Source organism: Macrobrachium rosenbergii, chromosome 46 (genome assembly GCF_040412425.1).
Source record: "Macrobrachium rosenbergii isolate ZJJX-2024 chromosome 46, ASM4041242v1, whole genome shotgun sequence".
Taxonomy (NCBI): Eukaryota; Metazoa; Arthropoda; class Malacostraca; order Decapoda; family Palaemonidae; genus Macrobrachium; species Macrobrachium rosenbergii.
The window spans coordinates 2,484,052-2,508,627 of NC_089786.1; the positions used below are offsets into that span (position 1 = coordinate 2,484,052).

The window sequence follows — 24,576 nt, forward strand, 5'->3', positions numbered from 1 at the left end:
GAAAAGTGAATAATAAAACTGTTGATGCACTTTGAATCGTATTTTTAACATTAAATAAACATTAACCAGAATATTTGAGTCGTAAAATGGTTAAAATATATTAGAAAATATAGTACCATAACTATCCTAACTGTGACTCACTGTGGCTCTCCATAGACCTATAAGATTTGGCGAAGACTTCTAAAATGGCGACGGATACTTATAATCATTACTTGCAATCTTTCTATTCTTGCCTTCTTGCAATCCTCGCCACACATCCTTTCCTACAAGCACTGTTACCTAATCTTAATTTCCACTCATTTCCTTTTTATTCATTTCCCGTCTTTCGACTCGCTTCTCCTCTATGCCAGTGGTTCTCAACCAGGGGGGATTCCCCCCTAGGAGGGCAATTCAGAGTTTCAGAGGGGGAACTGTGACCACAGACTGGCAAACACGAAACGTTGGGCTTTGTGCTGTTGCATATTATTTGTTGCATATTATCTTGTTGCATATTATTTGGGATGTACCTTTGGGGGCAGACAATTTTGGAAAGGGGGTCCGGGGGAATGACATTGTGACATATGGTAAAAGGGTGCATGGGACAAATGGTTGAGGACCACTGCTCTGTACAAAACCTCCCTCTCCCTCTCCACTTTCAGTCTTTCCTGTAGTCTGTATTTCTTTGTAATTTTATAATTGTCTGTTCATGTGTGTGTGTGTGTGTGTGTGTGTGTGGAGAAAGCTTTGACATGGAAAAAAATAGAAAATAAACATGTTTGCTTTTTATTACTTAATAAATACAACAATATGTTCATTAAAAACACCTCAGTGTCAATATGTAAAGGATATACATATTTTCATTTTCAAAATCTCACAAAAAATCCAGGAGAGTTCAAACTCTCTATCATCGGTATTTTAATATCAAGTCTTTTTTTACTTTAGGGGATTGATTTCATAAGAGAAATAATTCCCCTATGCTATAATGAGAGAAATAATTTCCGTACGTTATAATAAGGCGAATAATTTTTCAATAATTTCCCTATGTACAGTATCACATGAATTGTCAAATATTGTTTGAGTTATCTACAAAAAGAAAACGAACTTCTTCTTCTTCTCTATAGTAAATTACTCCAATAATTGGTTACAGGGCTAACTGTTATAAAGTGGTAAACCCCCATTCGCTGTTGTAGAATGGGACAAACTGGCTATTATAAATTGGCAAACCCCATTAGCTGTTGTAGAATTGGACTATAGACTATTTTAAATTTGCAAACCCCCGTTAGCCGTTGAAGAATGGGACTATAGGACTATTTCAAATTGGAAAATCCCATTCGCTGTTGTAGAATGGGACTATAGGACTATTTTAAATTGGCAAATCCCCATTAGCCATTGTAGAATGGAACTGACGGGTTATTATAACCTGATAAACCCCCATTAGCTGTTGAAGAATGGAACTAACGATTTCCTCTCGAAAGCGCCATTATAACCCGCTTTTCCTAACCAAAGTGAATAATCCCAAAGCTTTATATAAAAAAAAAGCTATCATTGAAAGTCTTAGCAAAACTCATCAATCAAATGGCCATCCCATAGACGCTGTTGACGCTCTCGTAATCCAAGATGGACGCCCTAGGGTCTTCTGTGACGTCATTCCACGTCGTGTGACCGACAGGAAGACACTTCGGGGGATCTTCTAGGGAGTCTCGCTCACGGCCCTTGTTATAAACGCCCTCCGTTTTGATGACGTTGGCGTCGAGGCTCCTGTTGAGGGAGTTGTTTAGGTCCTCCGGGAGGGGCGGAGGTACTATTGGGGGCCACACTGAAACGAAAATTAAAAAGATTATTCGTCGGGATCAGCTTGGCATCAAACAAGACTTTCAGAGTTGGTGATACTAATAATACTACTACTACCGTTACTGATATTATTATTATTATTATTATTATTATTATTATTATTATTATTATTATTATTATTATTATTAAAACTTTTAATCTACGAAAAAAATGTGTTGACATTACAATATTAAATTGGGTCTTGGTAAAAGAGAGAGAGAGAGAGAGAGAGAGAGAGAGAGAGAGAGAGAGAGAGAGAGAGAGAGAGAGAGAGAGAGAGAGAGTGTATATTATTATTACTATCATCATTCACCTTATTCTAAAAACAAAACAATTAATGAATTCCAGGTATATTCGAGAATAAGACTAGGCCTAGCTGACGGAATTCCACTTATTAAATAGAATCGCCCTCAGCACTCACAAGCTTTCTCGTAGTGATGTTCATCCTCTTTCTTCCGAAGGACGACGATCACAAGGCTCACAGTGGCGATAATCAGGAGCACACAAAGGGCGGAGACCCCGACGAGGGCTTCGAACAGGTAGCCAGCGGCGGGAACTCCGGAGGGAGTGGCTGACGGCGGCTGGAGTCCTGGAAGGGAGAAGCAATACTTGGAATGTAGATTAAAAGTGTATGATAAAAATCCACAATTTTTTTATATAAATAAAGTTGTAAGTTGTATTATTTATATAAAAGGTAACAACAATGACTTTCCTTTATCAATAATATGTACAACTTATTTATACAATTGTGGATTTTTATTGTACTCCAGTTTTCCACGACATTGTGAATTTCTTGGAGTTACTTGGGATTTTATGAAAGAAGAAGCATCACTGAAAATTTAATTGAGACATTTCATTTCTGGGAATTGGAGGGATAGAAAAGAACCCAGCTAACAGGTTGAGAAATATGAAAACATCTGCTTGGAGTATACCAAGATAAAAAAAAAAAAAAAGTGATAGGTCTAATTTGCTATTTCAAGCGTAAATTTCAAGTCGTCAAGAAGCTCACAGAGCGAGTTTATATATATATATATATATATAATATATATATATATATATATATATATATATATATATATATATATATATATATATATATATTCGTCCATCAGAGCTTTAGAGATAATTATTTAAAATTAAAGAAGAATATTTGCATGCGTTAACAAAAGAAACTCGTTTTCAACGGAATAAATTACGTAAATTCTTTCGTCCGAACTGAAATTCGAAAACTCCTTTCATTTCTGCGCAAAAGAGTAAAAACTTGTCCCCATATCCGCTGGTCTGACAGGATACGTAGAAAAGGTAACCATGTCTTGCTGTCAACAACGTACACCCTCTTACACTTGTTTACATTCGTCGTCCGGAAATGACGAATAGCAAGATTGTGATAAATGGCAGATGTGATTAGGCCTATAATTTTAAACCGTTTACTAACGAGTCGTGTCAGGGTTGTAGGCCTATATATACCAGATGCTTAACAATACATGGCCATATTGAATTCCTTTTTAAGTGTTTGAAAAAAAGTACATAGAAATTTTCTTATAACGCCAGGTTTGCTCAGGCCCATAATTTTAAACCATTTACTAACGGTCGTGTAGGGGTTGTAGGCCTATATATACCAGATGCTGACACCACAAGACCACGCTGAATTCCCTTTTAAATATAAAAAAAAAAAACGAAAATATATATTTTTTTAAGAAGAAAAAGCAAAAAATGGTTAAAATAAAAAAACTCACCACAAGCGTAGATGTTGCTACAAAACATCCAGTGGAGTTCTTTGTCACTGGAGATCGTAATGTTTTTTATTGAGTCGTTCGTGAACGTCACGTACTTCGTGCAGGATGGAGCGACGATAGAAGACCGGTTTGAGGATGACGATGGCTAAAAAAAAGATGAATAAATATGAAAAAAACATGAATAACTGGAATCGATCCGTCCGGATCTCCGTGACTCAAGTCACTCGCTTTTGTTATTCACGTGGTTTACTTTTAGATGTAAAAAAAAAAAAAAAAAAAAACCCTCTCCCTTAAAAAAATATATGAGTCACAAATCGTCGACATTTCTTAACCAGAATTCGAAATGAATCATTTCTGATTTATAATTAGGCATAAATATTTAGTGGGGACATATTTAAAAATAGATTGTGGCTGAATTACAATTCGAGATGACTAAATCATTGTAATTTCGGATTATAATCATGCATACATATTGCAGCTCATAACAGATAAAAAAAGAAAAAAATATATATTATATAGGACGTTTCCCTGGCCGCCATAGCGCTTATCTAGATAAAGACGTAGGCCTATAGTTGCCAATACATTAATTACGATCTCGAATTATAATCATAAATACAAATGCAGACAGACACATAGGCCTACAGTTGCCAATACCATTAATTATAATGATGGACTATAATCATGGATACAGCTACAGATCTTCTTTGGATCCTGACAAAGACATGGGCCTACAGCTGACACCACACACAAAAATAGGCCTACTCACCGGCTGATAGAGATAAGCAATATGCCAAATGTGGGTCTGATTGACGCTGACTTCGACCTGGTAAGGAAACTGGACGAAGAGGTTCAAAATGGCCGTCGTGTTGGGCGACTCGGCCCAGAAGAGCAACGTCGAGGTCGATTCCTCCGGCGGGAGGGTGATGCTGACTTTCTTGTCAACAGTGGTTCTGAAGACGCCTGCAAGAAGATGAAAAATAAATGAACTTTCGTTTGTTTTTTTAGGTGATTTCTTTCAAAGTAAATTGGTCTGTGTTGATTTATTCATTGCAGGAATGTCAGGCGTTTATTATTTATTTAGTTTTGACGTGAATTTTGCTTTATTGAGATGATTTCAGCTCTTAATAGGCCTATAGCCGTGCTCAAGATGGCTGCAAGAGAGTTCAGTTCGGTTTTCGATTTATTTTCTTCTAAGAATATTGGCCTTTGGTGATTTATTTCCCCCTGAAAAGCATTAACGTTTATTCATTTGTTCTCTGCAAGATTATGCATCTTTAATCATTCATTTCTCGCAAGAATATTCACTTAAAATTATTCAGTCTTCTCAAATCTACTCCGGAATGATAGACTTACCTTGATTTTTCTTTCTTCCAGAAGATAATTCACTTCATTCAGGATATTTCTTTTAAGAAAATAATTAAATCTATTGATAGATGTTCTTACAAGAACATCTAATTCTAATTTTTTATATGTTCCTTTTGGAATTGATGTAGCCTACTTCATCCTATAGGCCTACGTAAATACTTAATTTACCTAGCCATGTATTCCCAGAGGTATTTACTGTTCCTATTAAAAGCCAAAGAAATGTATTCAGCCTACGTATTCACAGAATCTATTGTGTATGTATTCTGTATGTGAATTCTGCCTAAGTATTGGGGAAATGTATTCAGCCTATGTAGGCCTATTCTGTAAATGTATTAGGGAAATGTGTTCAGCTTCTGTAGTCAGAGGATCTATTCCGTCTAAATATTCATAGAATCTATTCTAAGTATTCATAGAATCTATTCTGTCTAGGTATTCACAGAACCTACCCTAAGTATTCATTGAATCCATTCTGTCTAAGTATTCATAGAATCTATTCTGTCTAGGTACTCACAGAACCTACTCTAAATATCCACAGAATCTTTTCTGTCAAGGTATTCACAGAACCTACTCTAAATATCCACAGAATCTTCTCTGTCTAGGTATTCACAGAATCCATTCAGCCTAATCATTCACAGAATCTATTCTGCTTATGTATTCTGCAAATGTCCTCTGAATAAGAATTCGGAGAATCCACACAGCTCTAAGCATTCACAGAACCAGATCCGGTTATTTACGAAACTGAGCAAGCTACCCAACCTGGTAATTACCACCGAAGGTCAACTGAAAAAACCGGAGATGCAATGGTTCCTCGTGACGTCATTTCCTGTACAAGGCCACCAATCGCCTTTGATACCTGTTGCCAACATGCCGTGACGTCACGATGACGTCATCTATCTCTTGTCTCGCTTATTTCTGGGCTAGAAATGGACGTGAGATTGCCATTGCCGTCGGCCTTTGCTCACAATAAATGATATCCCTGTCAAGAAGTGCTTTCTACCTGCTGGACCCAGTGGGCCAGAGTGGTCAAAATGGTCAGTGGGCATGGGCAAGGTCATCCAGAAAGGCCCCTGGTCAGGATCCGGAATCATTAGGAAGTGAGGACCCTTATTATTGTTATTTTTATTATTGTTAGAATCTTTTCACTGAATATCTTTATATATATAAATATATAAACATATATATGTATATATATAAAATACACACACACACATATATATATATATATGTATGTGTGTGTGTGTGTGTGTTTGAGGCAACTCACCGATTTTAGAGAAAAACTTCCACAGACAAATAATAATAATAATAATAATAATAATAATAATAATAATAATAATAATAATAATAATAACCACATTACCTTTTTCTCCAGCGTCGGCTCGAACTCCAGTCAAGATGATCAGGACAACCAAGAAGAAGTCACGAAATCTCGCCATTTTTTGCACTCGATTTTCCACCTTGAGTTCGACGAGAGAAAAGCTCATCCAAGGCTTGAATAAACCGTCTGTCTTGATCACTAATTAATAATAATAATAATAATATAATAATAATAATAATAATAATAATAATAATAATAATAATAATAATAATAATATAGGTCTAAGAACAGAGTCCCTCCTTCTCTGTTCGCTGGCGGTGCCAGAGTGACACCTTGCGGCATGACTCAGGCTGAATGACCTACACTTGCCGGATGTGATGCTTGCTCAACATGCCCCTACAGAGAGAGAGAGAGAGAGAGCAAAGACGTGATTGATTTCTTTGTGCAGAGAAACAGGGATTGAAAATTAAGGTCTTTTTCGTATAGAACTATAGAGAGAGAACGAGAATACTGCCGACTGAGAGAGAGAGAGAGAGCAGACGTGATTTCTTTGTGCAGAGAAACAGAGATTAAAAATTAAGGTCTATTTCGTATAGAACTATAAAGAACGAGCATATTCCCAACTGAGAGAGAGAGAGAGAGAGAGAATTTAATTAAAGAAGAAATGAATACATAAAATTATTACGATAAGACGCTTCACATGAATACGATTTTTTTAATTGAATTTTACATTGTCAGTCGGTTCACTTTCTAGGCATTGCACGGACGTCACGTTTGCGCATGCGTGACGTCAGTCAGTGTAGGTACATATACACACACATGCATACATCCACATAAACACACACAGAAAGTACTTTGAGTTCAATGCTACATCTCCAAAAGTTAGATACTTACAAAAGTCAGAAAAATTAGCAAAATTTCTGATGCACTGCTAAACTAAGAGCTGTTATGCCAGTTGGACGAACCAGTAAATGAACAAATGGGTCTTATGTTAACACGCTGGTAGAAAGGGTTAAGACACTCGCCCGTGTCAGAGGGAGGACCTGGGTTCGAGCCCTCCTAGAGAGGATGGCGTGATATGGATGCGTTCCTTCAAAAACCCACCGTGTCTTTGTTGACCAAAGTATTACATTACGTACTCAGCTGTTAGTCACCTGTGGTGAACTGGAGAGCTAAGGTCTCTCTTACTGGTAAAAGGAAATAAAACCATGAGACGTTTCAGCATTTAATTCGGTTATCAATATGAGTTGGAAGACTCGCAGTGTATGCGAGAACAATTTCAGAATCTATCAACAGGTGCCCCATTCGGGTTTTTCTTGTATTCCCCCATTGGTAGAATGAATTAAGCTGTAGTAGTTGTAGCAGTAATATCTATGAGGAAGTGGCCTTTGAAACGGCTCCGTCAGCAATCAGCTATCTGGCGGTAATTGAGACTGAAGCCCAAGTTCCCTCCATCTGCGATTTCGTTGCTGTCAGTCCTGACGTAGAGGACGAACGGAGTCGAAGTGCCTGTTCAGAAGACCATGAGGCATTGCGTCAGACTACATCCATAACTAGGAATAACAAACATATTGCTAATCAGTGCACTGAAAGTCAATTACCTTTCACATGAAATCTGAACACTTACTCGTCACGCTGATGGGAAACCCCAGCCCGCAGAATCTGTCGCTCTGCTCGGGGTCAAAGCCTTCGGAATAACCCCCAGGGATAATCACGTAGTCAGACGGGCAGGCGCTTCCAGTCGAACAGGAGGCAGGATCACCGATGACATCAGGCGGCAGAACATACATGTCCCCTGAGACGGTGAAACTGTAGGTTGTGGTGGGGTCTCTTTCCCAAACGATGCCACAGTATCCGGGCATTCTTCTCACGCAGATGCCGTAGTTGTGGTCGACTATCTGGGAAGTTGGAGGTGCTGGTGAAAGAAAGATTGATTAATGCTGTTAGTGTTTGCACATATAATTTTGAGTTGTTATTTTGCAGAAATTTGATTTAGGCTAGTTCCTTGAAATCCCATTGTGACTCTTGACCTAATAAGTGACTTATGTCCCTTCAGGTTGGTGGACTGTGGTGGAATGCAACCAAAGCAGAGAAGGGCATGGGGTTAGCAACTGCAATCTATGCAAGAAACTGGTGAGAATAATGAACAGAGGAGATACAAATGTTGTATCTATCCAGTACTTTCTAGGTCTATCTCTCCTCCTCATTCCCATACTCCTCCCATTCACCCCACATGACTCAACCACCTCAAAGCACACTAAAACATCTCTCCAGCTACGATAACCGTTTTGTATCTTACATGCACTGTTGCACATGTATGCACAAATACATGGTTCATGAAGTATCTTACCATGTACAAGGTCACGTAAAAGTTGAAGCTACTGACGTTCCCAACTGACTCGGTGTAGTACTGTAAACATCCACTAGGCGCTGAGGGAGAGGGATCTCTTAGAATCTTATGCTACTTGTATATATGCATATATTTTCTGATCTGGTGCGCTGCTGAAGTCAGGCATGCTGGCGCTGATGTGGCATCAGCCCACCATCTGCCGTGGCTTCAGTAGTGCACCAGCGTAGAGAAAATAGCTGCTACTTGGATGACTTTAACTTGTCCTTTCCCAATTTAAACTCACACCCAAGATGGATTTCTCATTTTATTAACATTTTCAAGGTTATTTACTAGCTTAAGTTGCCGTATTTTCTAAGTCTTTAAGGTAATATGGTCAAGAAGTCTTGATTTTCTCAATTTCATTTGTGAATTTACTCCCTTGAGGCAAAACATTTGAAATACAAGATTAAGAAGACGGTGTGCAGAATGGAGAATGAAGAAGACTATCAAGATGCCGAGAAATTTGGATCTTTCAGAGCACCGGGTAGATCTCTCAGACCCATCGTAAGCAAAGATAAGTTTCCCCAACTCTAGTTAAGCTATCTAACACCCACAAGTATTTTCTCACCTAAGTACCTCGAGTCGCAACCAATCTGTGTGACTTGGATCCTCCACGAACGACTGCTAGATGGCAGCACCGAGTCGACGACTAATTCCAGTGCACCTCCGTCAGGTGCAACTTCCACGTACACTGCAGGTGAGCAAATTGGGATGAGCATCGTGACATTATTAGTGAAGAAGTTTTCTCTGTAACAATCACTGATTGATTTATGACTACTAAAACATAACTGCAAATTAACCACTGGTCAATAATATGTGAAGGTAGGGGCAGAATTTTGAAGCAACGATGCCTTGGCTTGAAATTTGCCGAGAATCTGAATGGCATTATGTTGCCTTCTTACCTTAATATATTCTAAAAAGATTAGGTTAATGCTACATACCCAGATTCCAAGAGCCCAGTACATGTGCCACATACCTGGAGTCTGGGTATGCAGAATGCCGTCATCTACAGGTTTTCTATTTCAGATTGCAGATTGGTTTCTCTGATAGTTTTTAGTTGATTCTTACAATTCTGGCTTTCAGTTCCTTAATGAATGCTTATTTTCACCCATTATCCCCCTACCTCCATCAAAGAAAATAAAGACCATTTAATTACAGGAATATATCGCAACCCAACATCCCCTACCATAACCTAACCTGGGAATATGTATCCTCCTTGTCCGTGGGAGTCACCAACTTGCAAAGAAACTTTATCTGAATGACTGAGTTAATTAAGGTACTGCATCCTACCTGACCAATGGCTTTGCATTCCCTGGACCCCGTCGACCTGGCGTAAAGAGATACAACCTAACCTAACCTCACCTAACCTAACGTACAGTGAGTCGTTATTCTTGGCCAAGCTACGTACGCTGGTTCGATGCGAGAGAAACATTTCTGGATTAATGGAGTAACAAAATATCTAACAGAACTAAGCGTCCCTTTATCCCGTCATTGGAAAAAGTTAGAAATCATTAAATTATCACTCACTACACTGGCCATCATTGCAACTAATGGGTACATAAGTCCCTTGCTCTGTTGGAAAAACTTAGAGACTGAATTATTACTCACTATGCTGGCCATCATTCACACCACATATGACTGGAATGGAGGTGGGTAATTCGCCCGTTACCATCAGGAAATCATCGTTGCAATGGCCATCCCAGTCAGGCTGAGAGAGACGGAGTTCCAGGAAGTCCAGGCGAACCTGACAAATGTCTTCATTCATCCTCTGGATGGTGAGGGCGCATGCTCCTACGCCACTCTCCTCGGGGTGAATGAAGTACGAGTTGTTGAATGCTGTTGATCCTCCACAGCTCTTCTTGACTGGTTGGGAAATTGAAAGAAGGAATTAGAGAGAGTGAGAGAGAAATAACAAGTAAACAGGAAGAGAGAAGGTGAAACATGAACACAAAGCACGCTGGAGTAGCATCTTCCAGAATCTAAAATTGTCGTGCTAATATTGTCTCCAAAAGACCACTAGAAATGATCCTAGGTCAGTTCTGGGTAATGACAGTCAGCTTTTTATCACATTCTTCTTCTTTTTCTTTAGGAAAACGGAAATGCACATTTAGAATTTTGATAAAAACTATATCCATGACATATATATACACACATATATATATATATATATATATATATATATATATATATATATATATATATATATATATATATATATGTTTTTACTTACCTATGCAGCAGGACCCCAGTCCTTCAGCGCAGGATCCAGAGGCCGTCCCTCCTATGAGGTCACACTCCTGGGCGAGCATGCAGCTCCCATAGGAGAAGCTGGCGTCCTCTGTCGAGCATTGGTCATACAGGGCATCCCCTGAAACAGTCGAGAGATCTGTGTTTACAGGAAGAAGAAAGTGGATACAGTAAGGCAAAATTTACAGTCTAGTGTGTAATCATAATCATAGAGAGGAAGAGAGAGAGCTCTCACCCAATTCTTCTCTCAAAAGACTGCTGTCTTCAGGTTCTCTCTCTGCAACACATCTGCTGAACAAGGCAGCCGCACAGAGCAGCCCGCAGAGGGTCTTGACGAAGAGGAACAGCTGCTGTTGTAAAATAGAATCGGTTTAGGGAAATCCAAAGTTAACATGCGATCTAGTTGTCTTATTTTCAATATTTTTTTCATATCTGTTTTATTTACGTCCTGACAACTTGTGGGCCGATGATTATGCATCTTTTACATCAAAGTCTAGGCCTTGTTTTACAATGTAAGTTTCGGTATAAGCTGTTTTCCCTCAGGAAGTAGGCTCAAGGGAAAAAATCTACTACCAGGGTTGGCTCCTGAGGAATTAAAAACATAAATCATGATACCATTCACTGGCCCAGTTCAGAAACCTGCACAGTAGTCCTACAAGCAGCTTGCCAAAGCACCTTACACACTATATTGAATAGGCCTACTACCTTGCTTGAGCTCACGTCTCCTTTGATGTCAATACCCTTTCTTTTTTATACTTCTTCTTCGCCGCCATCTTGGTATGTCTTCAAAGCCTGGCTTAGGCGAGACTTCTAATAACTAGGTCATCAAGTACTGCAGGTTTTGATTGTTATTGAAATCATTATTATGTAAAATTTATTGTAATCACATTTTGGAACTTATATCCTTGACAAGTTGGAATTCATAATCATTATGGAATATGATTTGTATATATGAGGCTGTAAATTCCATTCATTAAGAATTGTAATTTAGAATTATCATTTTAATACGCAATTTATTTACGTGTAAAATTTTATTTTATAATTACACTTTATTATAATCTAGAATTAATATCACTCATGACTGACATGTGTTAAATATTGTTCTAAATTGTTATAGATTACACTTGACTGTGACCAGAATCTATTTTCTAAATTTACAGTCAAACAGGATTTCAATTCACAATCATCATAGATTAAACTCATAATCATTCTACTGTATATTCATCACAGATTACAATACGTAAGCAACATCAGTCATCATTCATATCTGTCACAAACAACGAGGCCCAGAATTGTCGTCAGAAATTATGATAATAAAAAAAAATGGAAAAAATTCGTGGGAAAATCACAAGTTGAAGTCACCTGGGGCAGTTCTCTATGTAAGTCTTCTTCTTGTTATCTAATCTCAAACGGTCTTTCTCCTCTCAGAGGAATAGCGTTATTACCCCTTTATTCTCTTTCTACTCTGACTGACTGATTGATTTATAGATTTTAGCTAGCATACATGCCAAGCACTGGGGCAACTAAGGCCATTCAGCGCCCTGAAGCCTGTAGGCATTGCTTAAGGTTCTTTGCAGCGTCCCTTCGGCTCCTAGCTGCGACCCTTTTCATTCCTTTAACTGTACCTCCGTTCATATTCTTTCTTCCCATCAGACTTTCCACCCTCTCCTGACAATTGATTCATAGTGCAACTGCTTTGAGGTTTTCCTCCTGTTACACCTTTCAAACCTTCTTACTGCCAATTTCCCTTTCAGTGCTAAATGACGCCATAGGCTCCAGTGTGCTTGACCTTAGGCCTAATTCCTATCCATCCCACTGCTAGTAAGATTCTGGGGAGTAGAAGATCCTACCTACCTTCATTTTCAAGCTCCAGGTGCCAACTAATTAATATACTAAGCGTGGCACAGGTACTTCATGCCCCCTGGAGATAACCGCGCGATTACAAAGGAAGGAAGGTTGGGGAGAGGCAGTTATAATTAGTTTCTCCCACGGCTGGGGCTTGGTAGTACCAAGAAGTACAAGGGAGGGCTTGAGCCTTCTAGACTGACTCTCTCTCTCTCTCTTCTTTTCTTGCTGTATGAAATATCAAATACAAAAAGAGAGCCCTCACCTTCTAAACATGGTACTCTCTCGTTTTCTTTCTATATCAAATATCATTGCAAGATTTCAGATTATAAAAGAAGGACTTAACTTAAACTATTTTAATAATAATAATAATTTAGAACTGGTATAACTCTCTCTCTCTCTCTCTGTATGAAATATCATTACAAAATATCAAGTTAGAGATACAAAAAGTTGGTATAACTTTTTCTCTCTCTCTCTCTCTCTCTCTCTCTCTCTCTGTGAAATATTGCAAGATATCAAGTTAGAAATATAAAAAGGTGGTATAACTCTCTCTCTCTCTGTATGAAATATCATTACAAAATATCAAGTTAGAAATACAAAAGTTGGTATAATTCTCTCTCTCTCTCTCTCTCTGTATGAAATATCATTGCAAGATATCAAATTGGATATATAAAGAGGGCCTTAATATTCTAAACATGGCAGAACTCTCTCTCTCTCTCTCTCTCTCTCTCTCTCTCTCTCTCTCTCTCTCTCTCTCTCTCTCTCTCTCCTTTTCTTTCTGTACAGAATATCATTACAAGATTTCAAATTAATTACCAAATAAAATAAGAGTTCTATAACACAATACCAGTCCTTAGCATAATGGAGTCCTGTGACTCACTGAAGGAGGGTTTCAGGGGAGAATCAAGAGACCTGCTGTTGACCAGTGGACTCTGTCCAACCAACCAATTACCTGATAAACACTGTGAGTCGTTTCCAGCTAATTCCCACGGCAGGTTGATAACGCAAATCCTAAGAACCAACGATAAAATACTTTCCTGTTATCTCCGTGTCTTTCACTCGTTCCCTCCGCAGGGAGAATGGTTAAGGGGATAACAGAAGTAGTGGGAGGGAATTCCGAAGCTTTGGGGGAATGGTCAGTGTGGGAGGAGGTTGCCTGATGGGTGATACATTCGATACACTAGCCCACGGAAATAGGATTGGTACTTGATTCACAGACGAAGGAAAACCACAGTGTTTTCAGGAATCACTTTTTCATTCCTACTTTTGTGGACTGAACTGAATTGAATTGAATATGAAATTCAGGCCAAAGGCCAAGCACTGGGACCTATGAGGTCATTCAGCACTGAAACGGAAATTGAGAGTAAGAGGTTTGAAAGGTGTAACAGGAGGAAAACCTCAAAGCAGTTGCACTATGAATCAATTGTTAGGAGAGGGTTGAGGAGAGTAAGGTGAAAGAAAGAGAATATGAAAGGAGGTACAGTCAAAGGAACGAAAGGGGATGCAGCGAGGGGCCATAGGGACGCTGCAAAGAACCTTACGTAATGCCTACAGTGCACCGCATGAGGTGCACTGACTGTACTACCCCGCCAATGGGGACACTAAGGCTGGAATAGCTAAATAGTTTGTATATAACAAACATAAATAACTAAAAAAAACATTGCTAAATTGTTTGTATATTATAATAAACATAAATAACTAAAAAACTTATTGCTAAATAGTTTGTATATAACAAACAAAAATAACTAAAAAAACTTATCGGTGACATTACAAACATAAATAAACACAAATAAATAATACTGTGAGATAGAAAGTGGCCCTATTTATTTAAATTTCATACCTGAATTGATGGTTCTCGTGAAATCAGCTTTCTATATATAAAATTGAATTTCCCATTTTCTTCATCATGGTCGCTTTCGTTTTCTATGTCATAGCTCCGTTTTCTTGCTCCACAATTGTGGGAGGATCTTAAATCTGTTCTACCTAATTTGTGGGTTAGGGCCTTCTCATTTTGTCCCATTAAATTGTGTGCATATTTGTATCAATATCTCCCCTACCCTCCCATTCCCCTACCTACCCCGCCCCTACCCGGAGCAGACAAACAAGATCCACTGGGATTTTATTATTATTGATAGATAAATAGATGGATGATTCAAGCTGTTCCCAGAAAATATCAATGATAGACTAGAAGGACGAATTTTTGCAAGGATTAATTTTATTATTAGAGATGGATGATTCAAGCTGTTCCTGGAAAATATTAATGACAGGCTATACATACGAATTTTTGCAAGAATGAAACGGATTTCCTAAGCAAGACCATAATAAATAGAAGTACTTATCAACAAATGTGATGAGAAAAAAGTAAATTACAATAAATCACTTATAAAAATACACAAAGATAATGATTAGGATAAAAAAAAAAGACACTTTAGAGCAATGGACCTCCAATAAGGACATACTGAACATAGGAAATTTCATAAACATATATAAAACTTAATCAGCAAATCATGATTTTGGTCAAACAACTTATAAAAAACTAACCTGGGGAAAAAAATACCTGGTACAAACACTGATTCTCAAGTGCATGTTAAAAGCGTCCTTGGGAATACGTTTGCATTCTCAGTTGAATATTATTATTATTATTATTATTATTATTATTATTATTATTATTATTATTATTATTATTATTATTATTATTATTATTATTATTATCATTCAGAAGATGAAACCTATTCATATGGAACAAGGCCACCAAAGGGGCCACTGACTAGAAATTCAAGCTTCCAAAGAATATGGTGTTCAAGAGGAAGAAGAAAGAGGAAGTAAAGGTTAACACAGAAGGAAGAGATAAAAATGTTAAATAGATAAAAATGTAATACAGAACAGAATACAGAACTTAGGCCAAAGGCTGAGCACTGGGACCTATGAGCTCATTCAGTGCTGAAAGGAAAACTGGAGGCAAAGCTCACAGTTGCACTATGAAACAAATGTTAAGAGTGGTTGGATAGCAAGATGGAGGAAAGGGAATATGAACGGAGGTACTGTAAAAGGAATGAAAGGTGTTGCAGCTGGGGGCCAAAAGAACGCTGAGATGAACCTTAAGTAATGCCTACAGTGCACCGCGTGAGGTTCTGAGCCTCAGTCACGATATTTGTGCACGGAGAACGAATACCACCACTGGGTTCCTGGGTCATTGATAATGTAATGGTATTTAAAAGCTTTAGATATGTTTGTCATTATTAGATAAGTACTGTACATACTTAATGAATCCTATTTTAAAACAATTATGTCTTCATTTGTGTGACTGGCTATGTCATGCTGCTTTATAAAAATCATTTATCAGTGACATTTCAATCTCAGCTGTCTCTATTACTTGGATCATTACTTCAAAGTAGAAAGGATACAATGTTTTAGGAGTCAAGGAAAACAGAAGCAGGAAGAGATTCCAAGAACCTGAAAGTAGAAGGAAAGAAAGAGTTTCTGAGGCATGTACTGAATTGAATTCAACATAGAATTTAGGCCACAGGCCAAGCACTGGGCCCAATGAGGTTATTCAGTGCTGAAACAGAAACTGACAGTAAAACTTTAAAAGGTGTAACAGGAGGAAAACCTCAAAGCAGTTGCACTTTGAAACATTTGTTAGAGAGGGTGGAAAGTAAGATGGAAGAAAGAGAATATGAAATGAGGTACAGTAAAAGGAACGAAAGGGGTTGCTGCTAGCGGCCGAGGGCACCCTGCGAAGAACCTTAAGTAATGCCTACAGTGTTCTGCACGAGGTGTTTTGACGGCACAAGGACATTGATTTCTGCTGAGTGAGAGGGAGAATGCAAAGCTTAACTTGTGATTAACTTATTCTTTAGTTATAATGATCAATATTATTGCAACAAGTATATGAGCACATGATGAATACTGCGTTGAAGTCCCTGTGCAGAAGATCAGGCAGGTTGATACAAAGTGGCAAAGGATATCCTAGATGATATGTGTCTTGTACGCAGGATGAAGCTGCTGGACTCACAACCACCAGTGTTCTCACGGAGCGGTTCGAACCGGTAGTAAGTGACACCTCGAGACACAGGTAGAATTAAAACAACAGATACACAGGAAAAGATGGGATTGTCAACCAGAATTCAAACATACAAGGTAAAAAGGAAGAATTCTTTTAAGGGTCTTGTCCGAAGATAGTACATAAACAAGTGCACAAAAAATGTAAAAAAAAAAATATGAGTTATAAAAATAAAACTGATGCTTATTCAGCAATTCAGGCCTTTTTTTCTGACTAGGTAAGAAAGTCCCTCCAACATTTTTATCAAATATATATGAAAGTGATATGAATTTGTCGTCTTCCTGGGAACATCCGCCCACACACTGCAGAGGAGGCAGAAGTGACAGGTGAGTGACAGTCGATGACAGCTGATCAGGCACTAAGATTTTCTCAAGCAAGGGACGAAGATAAGATCGCGAGGAAAAATTGCAAAAAAAATATTGTTTTACTGGGAATAAAAAAAGTATTTTTAAGAATTTAGTACCACGTTCAGAGTGATGATGTTTATAAGTTAATTTAATTTAACATAAGAGCATTTTTTTAGAAGTTGAGCAGTGATTGTTATTAAAAATTTTAACATTTATTCTATATACAGTATATATATATTATATATATATATATATATATATATATATATATATATATATATATATATATATATATATATATATATATATATATATATATATATATATATATATATATATATATATATATATATATATATATATATATATATATATATATATATATATATATATATATATATATATATATATATATATATATATATATATATATATATATATATATATATATATATATATATATATATATATATATATATATATATATATATATATATATAAAAATCCAGCTAAATAATTGTGTTTACCATTATTCCTAATGAGTGAATGCTGAAAGGAAAATTGACAGTAAAAATGTTTGAAAGGTGTAATAGGAAGATAACCAGGCATTTGCGATATAAATCAATTGTTAGGGGAGGGTGGAAAGTCAGACTGAAGAAAGAGAATATGAACGGAGGTACAGTAGAAGGAATGACAGAAGTTGCAGCCAGGGACCAAAGAGACGCTGGAAACGAACATTTAGTAATGCCGGTGCACTCTCCTACGGGGCCAGGAAGAGACAATGCGATCCATCAGGGAATATTCTGGCGATGGCCTAAAGCACGCAAGTACGACCTTCAGGAGAGAAGAAACTCGAATTTCAAAGGTCATCAGATATGATCTTTATCTTCTTCTCTATAATTATAGACATGCTGTGATATTCTTCCAGACAGAATTGACCTTGCAACAATGACAAAGCACCGAGGAGACCCAAAAAAACTTGGGAAAAAGTGAACCTACAATACTTCATAGCAACTTTTGTCAGCCCAGTTCCGAACACGTGATCAGCTGTGCTTGATTGCAGCAACCTGTTTAACCCCTCAGTCTTTTGGATATTATGAATATATGAATATTTCATACACATATGTGCATGTATATACATACACATACATTTATATATATATATATATATATATATATATATATATATATATATATATATATATATATATATATATATATATATATATATAAATCACCAACTCATTGGGGATGTTTGATCCCCAAATCACTCAACTAAACACGGCAAAACAGTTTCATCCCCACGCCATGTTTAGTACCAGCCCCTCGGGGATCAAATATTCATTTACGCCATGTTTAGTACCAGCCCCTCTGGACCAAATGTCCCTAAGTGCATTTGATAACATTTGATCCCTGAGGGGCTAGTACTAAACACGGCGGAACACATTTGATCCCCGAGGGGCTAGTACTAAACATGACGAAACAGCGTACATGAATCACTGTGCTGCCGTATTTAGTACTAGCCCCTCGGGGATCAAATGTTCCTAAGTGAATTGGTGATTTCACAGTCTTACTGTAACACAAACACACACACACACACATACAGCATATATATAATATATACACACACACATATATATATACAAATAGTATATATATATACATTACAATTTCTTTTCTTATTTCCTCTCTGTCTATCTATCCATGTATGCTACGTATTACTAGTAATCTTCTTACACACAGATATATTACTCAGTTTCATTCCACACAGGAAAATGAAAGCTGAAAATGGTTAAAATATACCCAACAGTTTTGTCTGCAAATGTCCCTCTTTTTGGGGCATTTATTAATAAAATTTCCAAGAAGAGGCCCATTGCTGGATGAAACTGCTGGTCACATTTTAACCATTTACAGCTTTCATTTTCCTACATGGAATGCAACTGCATGTATATATATATATATATATATATATATATATATATATATATATATATATATATATATATATATATATATATATATATATATATATACATATATATATATATATATATATATATATATATATATATATATATATATATACATACATACATACATACATAGACACCACCCTACTTAAAAACAAGTTACGTTCTGGACAGCCGTTTGTATGTTGAACTGCTTGCAAGTCTGATATTGTACTCTTCATGACTATTTAAGCACAGTATGATATAAAGTTAGTACAGTACTGTAAGGTTTTTCATCCTGAAACACAATACACTGTACATACAGTGCCTTATGTACAGAAGGGGTGCGCAAAGCAAAATCTGGAACGGGTGCGCAAAGCAAAATCTGAATTTACAGGTGGCAAAGGGGAGTTTCCTGAACATTCTCTTAATGTTCGTAAGTTGAATGTTCGTATGTAGGGTGGTGTCTATATACAAACAAATATAGATATAGATATATAGATGCAGAGAAAGAGAGAAAGTAAACTGTAGGCTATACAGTCCTCCAAAAAATGTCACAACCCACATCAATATTTTCACATGCACCAGAGTGCATCCTATTATTTCCCGACTGACAAAGATACAGTAACGAAACCTGGAGACAAACACTTGTGAATTTTTCTTCACTGCATATCACCTCCCTGCGTCAGGAGCCACAGATGGAAATTCCCACGGTGGGTGCAAGGGATGCTCTACAAAAGAGACTGTTGGACACATTGCAGGAGACACTCACTCTTCTGGTTCTGTTGTGGTGCTGCTACTGCTACTGCTACTGCTACTGGCAACAACATGGGTGGAACCCTGAGGACAGTCCTCCTCGTATCAGAGGCTTTGCTTCTGTTTGGTCTGATGGCAGGTTAGGAAATCAGCGTCGTATCCCTGATATTTTTACGTAATTCTTCCTTTCCTTTGTACCTTCTTTATGTTAACATCATGCAGTGCACTGTGGGCATTACTTAAGGTTTGTTGCAGAGTCCCTTCAGCCCACTAGCTGCAGCCCCTTTTGTTCCTTTTACTGTAAATCTGTTCATATTCTCTTTCTTCCATCTTGCTTTCCACCCTCTCCTAACAATTGATTCTCAGTGCAGCTACCATGTTTTCCTCGTTACACCTTCCAAACCTTTTTACTGTCAATTTCCATTCCAGCACTGAATGACCTTATAGGTCCTAGCATTTGGCCTTTGGCCTAAATTCTATATTCTATTTGATTCATTATGTTAAGTCTGATTTTCATACTAAGAAGACTGGAACAGATACAACAGTTAGAATCTTAACTCTGTAACTGAAAGTACTCACGTAATTCTTGTTGATTTACGTGTGAATAAAGAAGGGACATTTGGTGAATCCTTCAACATGAACTGACACTGCTTGCTCCCTACAGACTCTTAAAGATGGTGCAACATGTCTCAGCTTAAAAGAAAAAGTGAGCACTGCATTTTCAATAATATACAGAGCTAAGTAGGTCAGAATGTGATTTGACAGCAAATAAATGGACAAAGACGTTTGAACTCGAATTTGACATGTTAATACGTAGATATATATTTATTAACATGAACATTGCAAAACAATCAAGCTTTACAACACATATAGGGCAAGAATAAATACTCTGTTCATTCTCAGATAACCAAAAATTACTAAAAAAAATATATATATATATCTTAAGGCATACTGCTCACTTTCTAAATTTGAGTAACTACGTCACAAAGTACAACCTACAAAACACCAACTCCTATCATAACCATTTCACTTCTGTTCTAGTTGTCATTTGGTTGAGTCTCCTCCAAGCCTCCTACTATCCATTAAAGCATTCCTCTTCTCGTTTTTTTCAGTTGTCCCTCAGGTCCGATCAGAAGACTGCCCATCGACTGGTATGGGTCCCTATGATTATAAACAGGTAAGAGTCCTTTGTCTCTTTTCAGTTGCCTCAGAGGTGGGTCTAGCATTTCCACTGAGGTCAATCCTTACTGACTTCTTTCCTACCATTCTCTCCTGGTTTCCTGTGCCACAGGATTCTGCAACAATGATAATATAGCTACTTTCTCAGTTGACAACATCTGTCAAAGACAAACTTGACTGAGGGAAGACTTAGAAGGATTATCAGAACAATTTTAGATTTTTGTACTGCTGAAATAAAAACAGGAACCAACGAAATTTCTTATGAACTTGGGAGAAGCTGTGGTCCTACTCTTAGGTGACATGCAGCATTTTTTTTTTTTTTTTACTTTTTCTAAACTGTTATTCATTCATGCATATAATTACAGGACCTATTTGCTGATTCATCTTATTTTGTCCAACTTTCAGTCTTATATTCACTCTATTTTCCTCTGCTTTTACATGAAGGCATTTTATCCTATAGGAATGCCTTATCAACCTCATGGGTTGTAAGTCTTGTTCCATAATAATGGCTGCAATTATTTTCCTTCAGGCGCTGTGCATGTCTTACCTATTTTACGAAGCTCAGCGATCTGGGCCTCTTCCTGCAGACCAGAGGGTGAAATGGAGGTGGGACTCCGCCCTGGGAGATGGTTCGGACGTTGGACATGATCTCACCGGAGGATACTATGATGGTAAGGCTACCAAACTTGAAACTCTTCAGCTTATTTGATATTCTAGGGCGACAGGCTATCAATAGTGTAATAAATCTGCCTGCCACTGTATAACTGTACTGTTACAAAAGATCCACACCATTTATACAATCTTCTTTTGGTGTCTTCCGTCAGCTGGTGATTTCGTGAAGTTCGGCTTCCCAATGGCCTTCACAGCCACAGTCCTTGCATGGGGTTTGGTTGACTTTGCTGAAGGACAGAATGCTGCTGGTAAGGAATTATCTCCTGCTAGGTACACAATCTTGTGTCGTTACAGGCAGTACTTGCTCCATGATAAAATTACTAAGTGATTTTTGGAGAAATATGTTTTAAATGTTTCATTTCTCAAAATGCATTTACCGAAGTTAAGACTGATCTTGTTTTGGGGAGTATTTTGTGTCATATTTCTGAACTCAGTTTGGATGGGAATGAAAAATAAGACATTTCTCTATGAGTGTTTTAAAAGTCATGTGGCCAGAACTACCCAGGCCAAGAGGATATAAACATGAGATGCAAATTTTACAAAATTGTTACAATTTCCAGAGAATTCCTGATGCATTTCTAATTGTTTCAGGGCAACTGGATTACGGTCGAGCTGCAGTCAAATGGGCAACAGACTACTTCCTCAAAGCACACACCAATCACTTTGAGTTCTACGGCCAGGTATGGTACTTCTAAATGTGTCTGTTAACTGGAGTTAATGGTTTGAAACATAACTTGTTTTTTGACTTCTGGCAAAATATACAATGTGGAAACAAGAGAGAAAGAAGCTTTCAATGAGAAAATCAATTTATGCAAATGTAACGAACGACACTTGAAAGTTAAGAAGATTGTATGTGAAAATTGCCTTTTCACTCTCTTCTGTGAATGTTAAACAGAACAAGTGTTTTTCCCTATCTTTTGTAAACAGTGAAGAAAGAGCTTTCTGATCTCTGTGATGAGCATGGAGACAACATATTGTGTAAGCACTAGACATCATAAAAGTGCTTTTCCTATCTTTCATGTGAACGGTACAAAGAAAAGGTGTTCTCCAGTGCTTTCAAGAACAGTTTGTATAAAGCATTGTTTCACTCTACTGTTAATAATAACTCTTTCAAGCAAACAGCCACAAGGAGAAAAGTTCTCTCTTCTCTTTGCTGTTGAGAAGAAAATGTACGAGCGTTCTGCAATATCTCCTGCAAATAGTAAATAAAAGTGTTCTGCAAACTCCTCTGGGAACAAAACAAAGGGAAAGTGTTCTCAGAACTCTTATGGAAATTGTCAAAGGAAAACAGTTTCCTTTACTTACTGTATACGGGCAGTCCCCGGGTTACGTCAGGTTCGGGTTATGTCGTTCCAGACTTACGGCGCCGTAGTGGATTTATGGCGCCATTACCCGGACTTACAGCACTGTAAGAGCTATTTATTATAATTATGATGCTTCGGGTCACGGCGATTTTCAGCTTACGCCGCACCGCCTGGGATGTAACCCCTGCCATAAACTGGGGACTGCCTGTACGTAATTCCAATGAAAACATGTTCATTACTCTCTACTTGACCAGTCAGTAAAGTAGACACCAACTGCAAGGCAAAAACTTAGCCTCTGGTTAAAAAAATGATGTGGGTCCTTGCTATGTGGTAGTATTTCCTAATTCTAAATGGTAATGAACTCTACCTTCCCTGTTTAGGTTGGTGATGGCGATGTTGATCACATGTACTGGGGAAGACCAGAAGAGATGACAATGGAGAGACCAGCGTTCAAAATCACAACCAGTGCCCCAGGTCAGTTGCCTCTGTTGGATGTAGCCAAATGTTTAAGTTAATCTTGAATGAGGTCTTCATCATTTTACCCCATGAAATGTAAATCACTCTTGCCCAAAATGATGGAGTTCCTGGTTACTTGAATAAGAACATAAGCATAGCCAGGTTAAGGGTCTTGACTCCCTGTTAAAATCTGACAAGCAAAAATAAAAAAGAATGTAACTAATGCATCAGAATCTACAATCAACAGAAAAACTAAACTATACATCAATAACTAAACTCTCATGACAAAGTACAACCAGTGCTTTATGAATATAATTCTAAAAAATTATGCAGGATAAAATTTTGGCTGCATAACCCTTACCCCATTCATGACTGAAATCCTGGCTGTCTAAGAAAAAGTGCCTGCTGCTACTTTGAAAGTTCCAAATTTTATGTCCCAGAGTAGAGTGGGATGTTAACAGTTGCTATTGGCCATTATTCTGTAATTAGACAATAGAGATTATGTAACCCTTTGCATACGTATTACAGTATTTACATTCAGTATCATCATTAAACATACGGCTACAAAAAATACAGTACTGGGTAATTCACTTTTAAGTGATAAATGAATACAGTATAGATAAATTAACAACTCAACAAAGATTAGGGTATACAAACTTGATTAGTTGAAGCTGAGCCTATTCAAGTTATATTGTTTTTTTCATCAAAGTCTTGTACAGCATAATCTTTTATTCCATCCTCACTGCACAACGGCCAAAGCTGTCGGACTGTCTCAGCGCTCCTGTGAAGGAATATAAAAATGTGATATTTTTTCGTACGTCCGGTAGATACGCGGGCCAAGTAAAAATAATCTCAGTTGCTTAAAGTCCACCAAACATATACACAAATGTATAGATATATATACAGTATATGCACACTTACTGAAAAACTGGAATAATTCACCCTACATGTGTTACTTTCTCAAAAGAAAAAAAAAAAAGAGGATATGATACAAAAATGTAAATTGCTTTTATTTGTTGTTTCCCCTAAGAGGGAGTGGTTCTATGGAGTGAGGTTGCTAGCCCCACTCACAGATGGCATGGAGATTATTTGCCAATAACACACAGCTTCTTTTGACGGGCACACAACCAAGTATTGACTTACA

The 24,576-nt window shown here is 37.5% G+C and overlaps 3 protein-coding genes across 3 annotated transcripts in view; 1 reads left to right on the top strand and 2 right to left on the bottom strand.

Annotated features, from left to right (window-relative positions):
• Positions 1-746: 746 nt before the first annotated feature.
• On the bottom strand, positions 747-6,454 carry LOC136830151 (uncharacterized). Its single transcript, XM_067089353.1, has 5 exons — positions 6,268-6,454; positions 4,312-4,505; positions 3,546-3,690; positions 2,231-2,398; positions 747-1,795 (listed from the first exon to the last, which is right to left on the bottom strand). The coding sequence occupies exons 1-5, from the start codon at positions 6,389-6,391 to the stop codon at positions 1,551-1,553; spliced, it is 876 nt and encodes a 291-aa protein (XP_066945454.1). The 5' UTR covers positions 6,392-6,454; the 3' UTR covers positions 747-1,550.
• A 1,525-nt stretch (positions 6,455-7,979) lies between these two features.
• On the bottom strand, positions 7,980-12,646 carry LOC136830152 (uncharacterized). Its single transcript, XM_067089354.1, has 7 exons — positions 12,590-12,646; positions 11,097-11,211; positions 10,845-10,982; positions 10,223-10,477; positions 9,183-9,305; positions 8,576-8,655; positions 7,980-8,140 (listed from the first exon to the last, which is right to left on the bottom strand). Exons 1-7 carry the CDS (start codon positions 12,629-12,631, stop codon positions 8,120-8,122), a joined length of 774 nt encoding a protein of 257 aa, XP_066945455.1. The 5' UTR covers positions 12,632-12,646; the 3' UTR covers positions 7,980-8,119.
• Positions 12,647-19,776: 7,130 nt separating this feature from the next.
• Positions 19,777-24,576, top strand: part of LOC136830101 (uncharacterized) — a 66,354-nt gene continuing 61,554 nt past the window's right edge. Inside the window, 6 exon segments of the mRNA XM_067089294.1 lie at positions 19,777-19,960; positions 20,934-20,998; positions 21,530-21,671; positions 21,825-21,920; positions 22,264-22,352; positions 23,357-23,450. Coding sequence (XP_066945395.1) covers positions 19,792-19,960; positions 20,934-20,998; positions 21,530-21,671; positions 21,825-21,920; positions 22,264-22,352; positions 23,357-23,450 — 655 coding nt within the window. The 5' untranslated portion in view covers positions 19,777-19,791.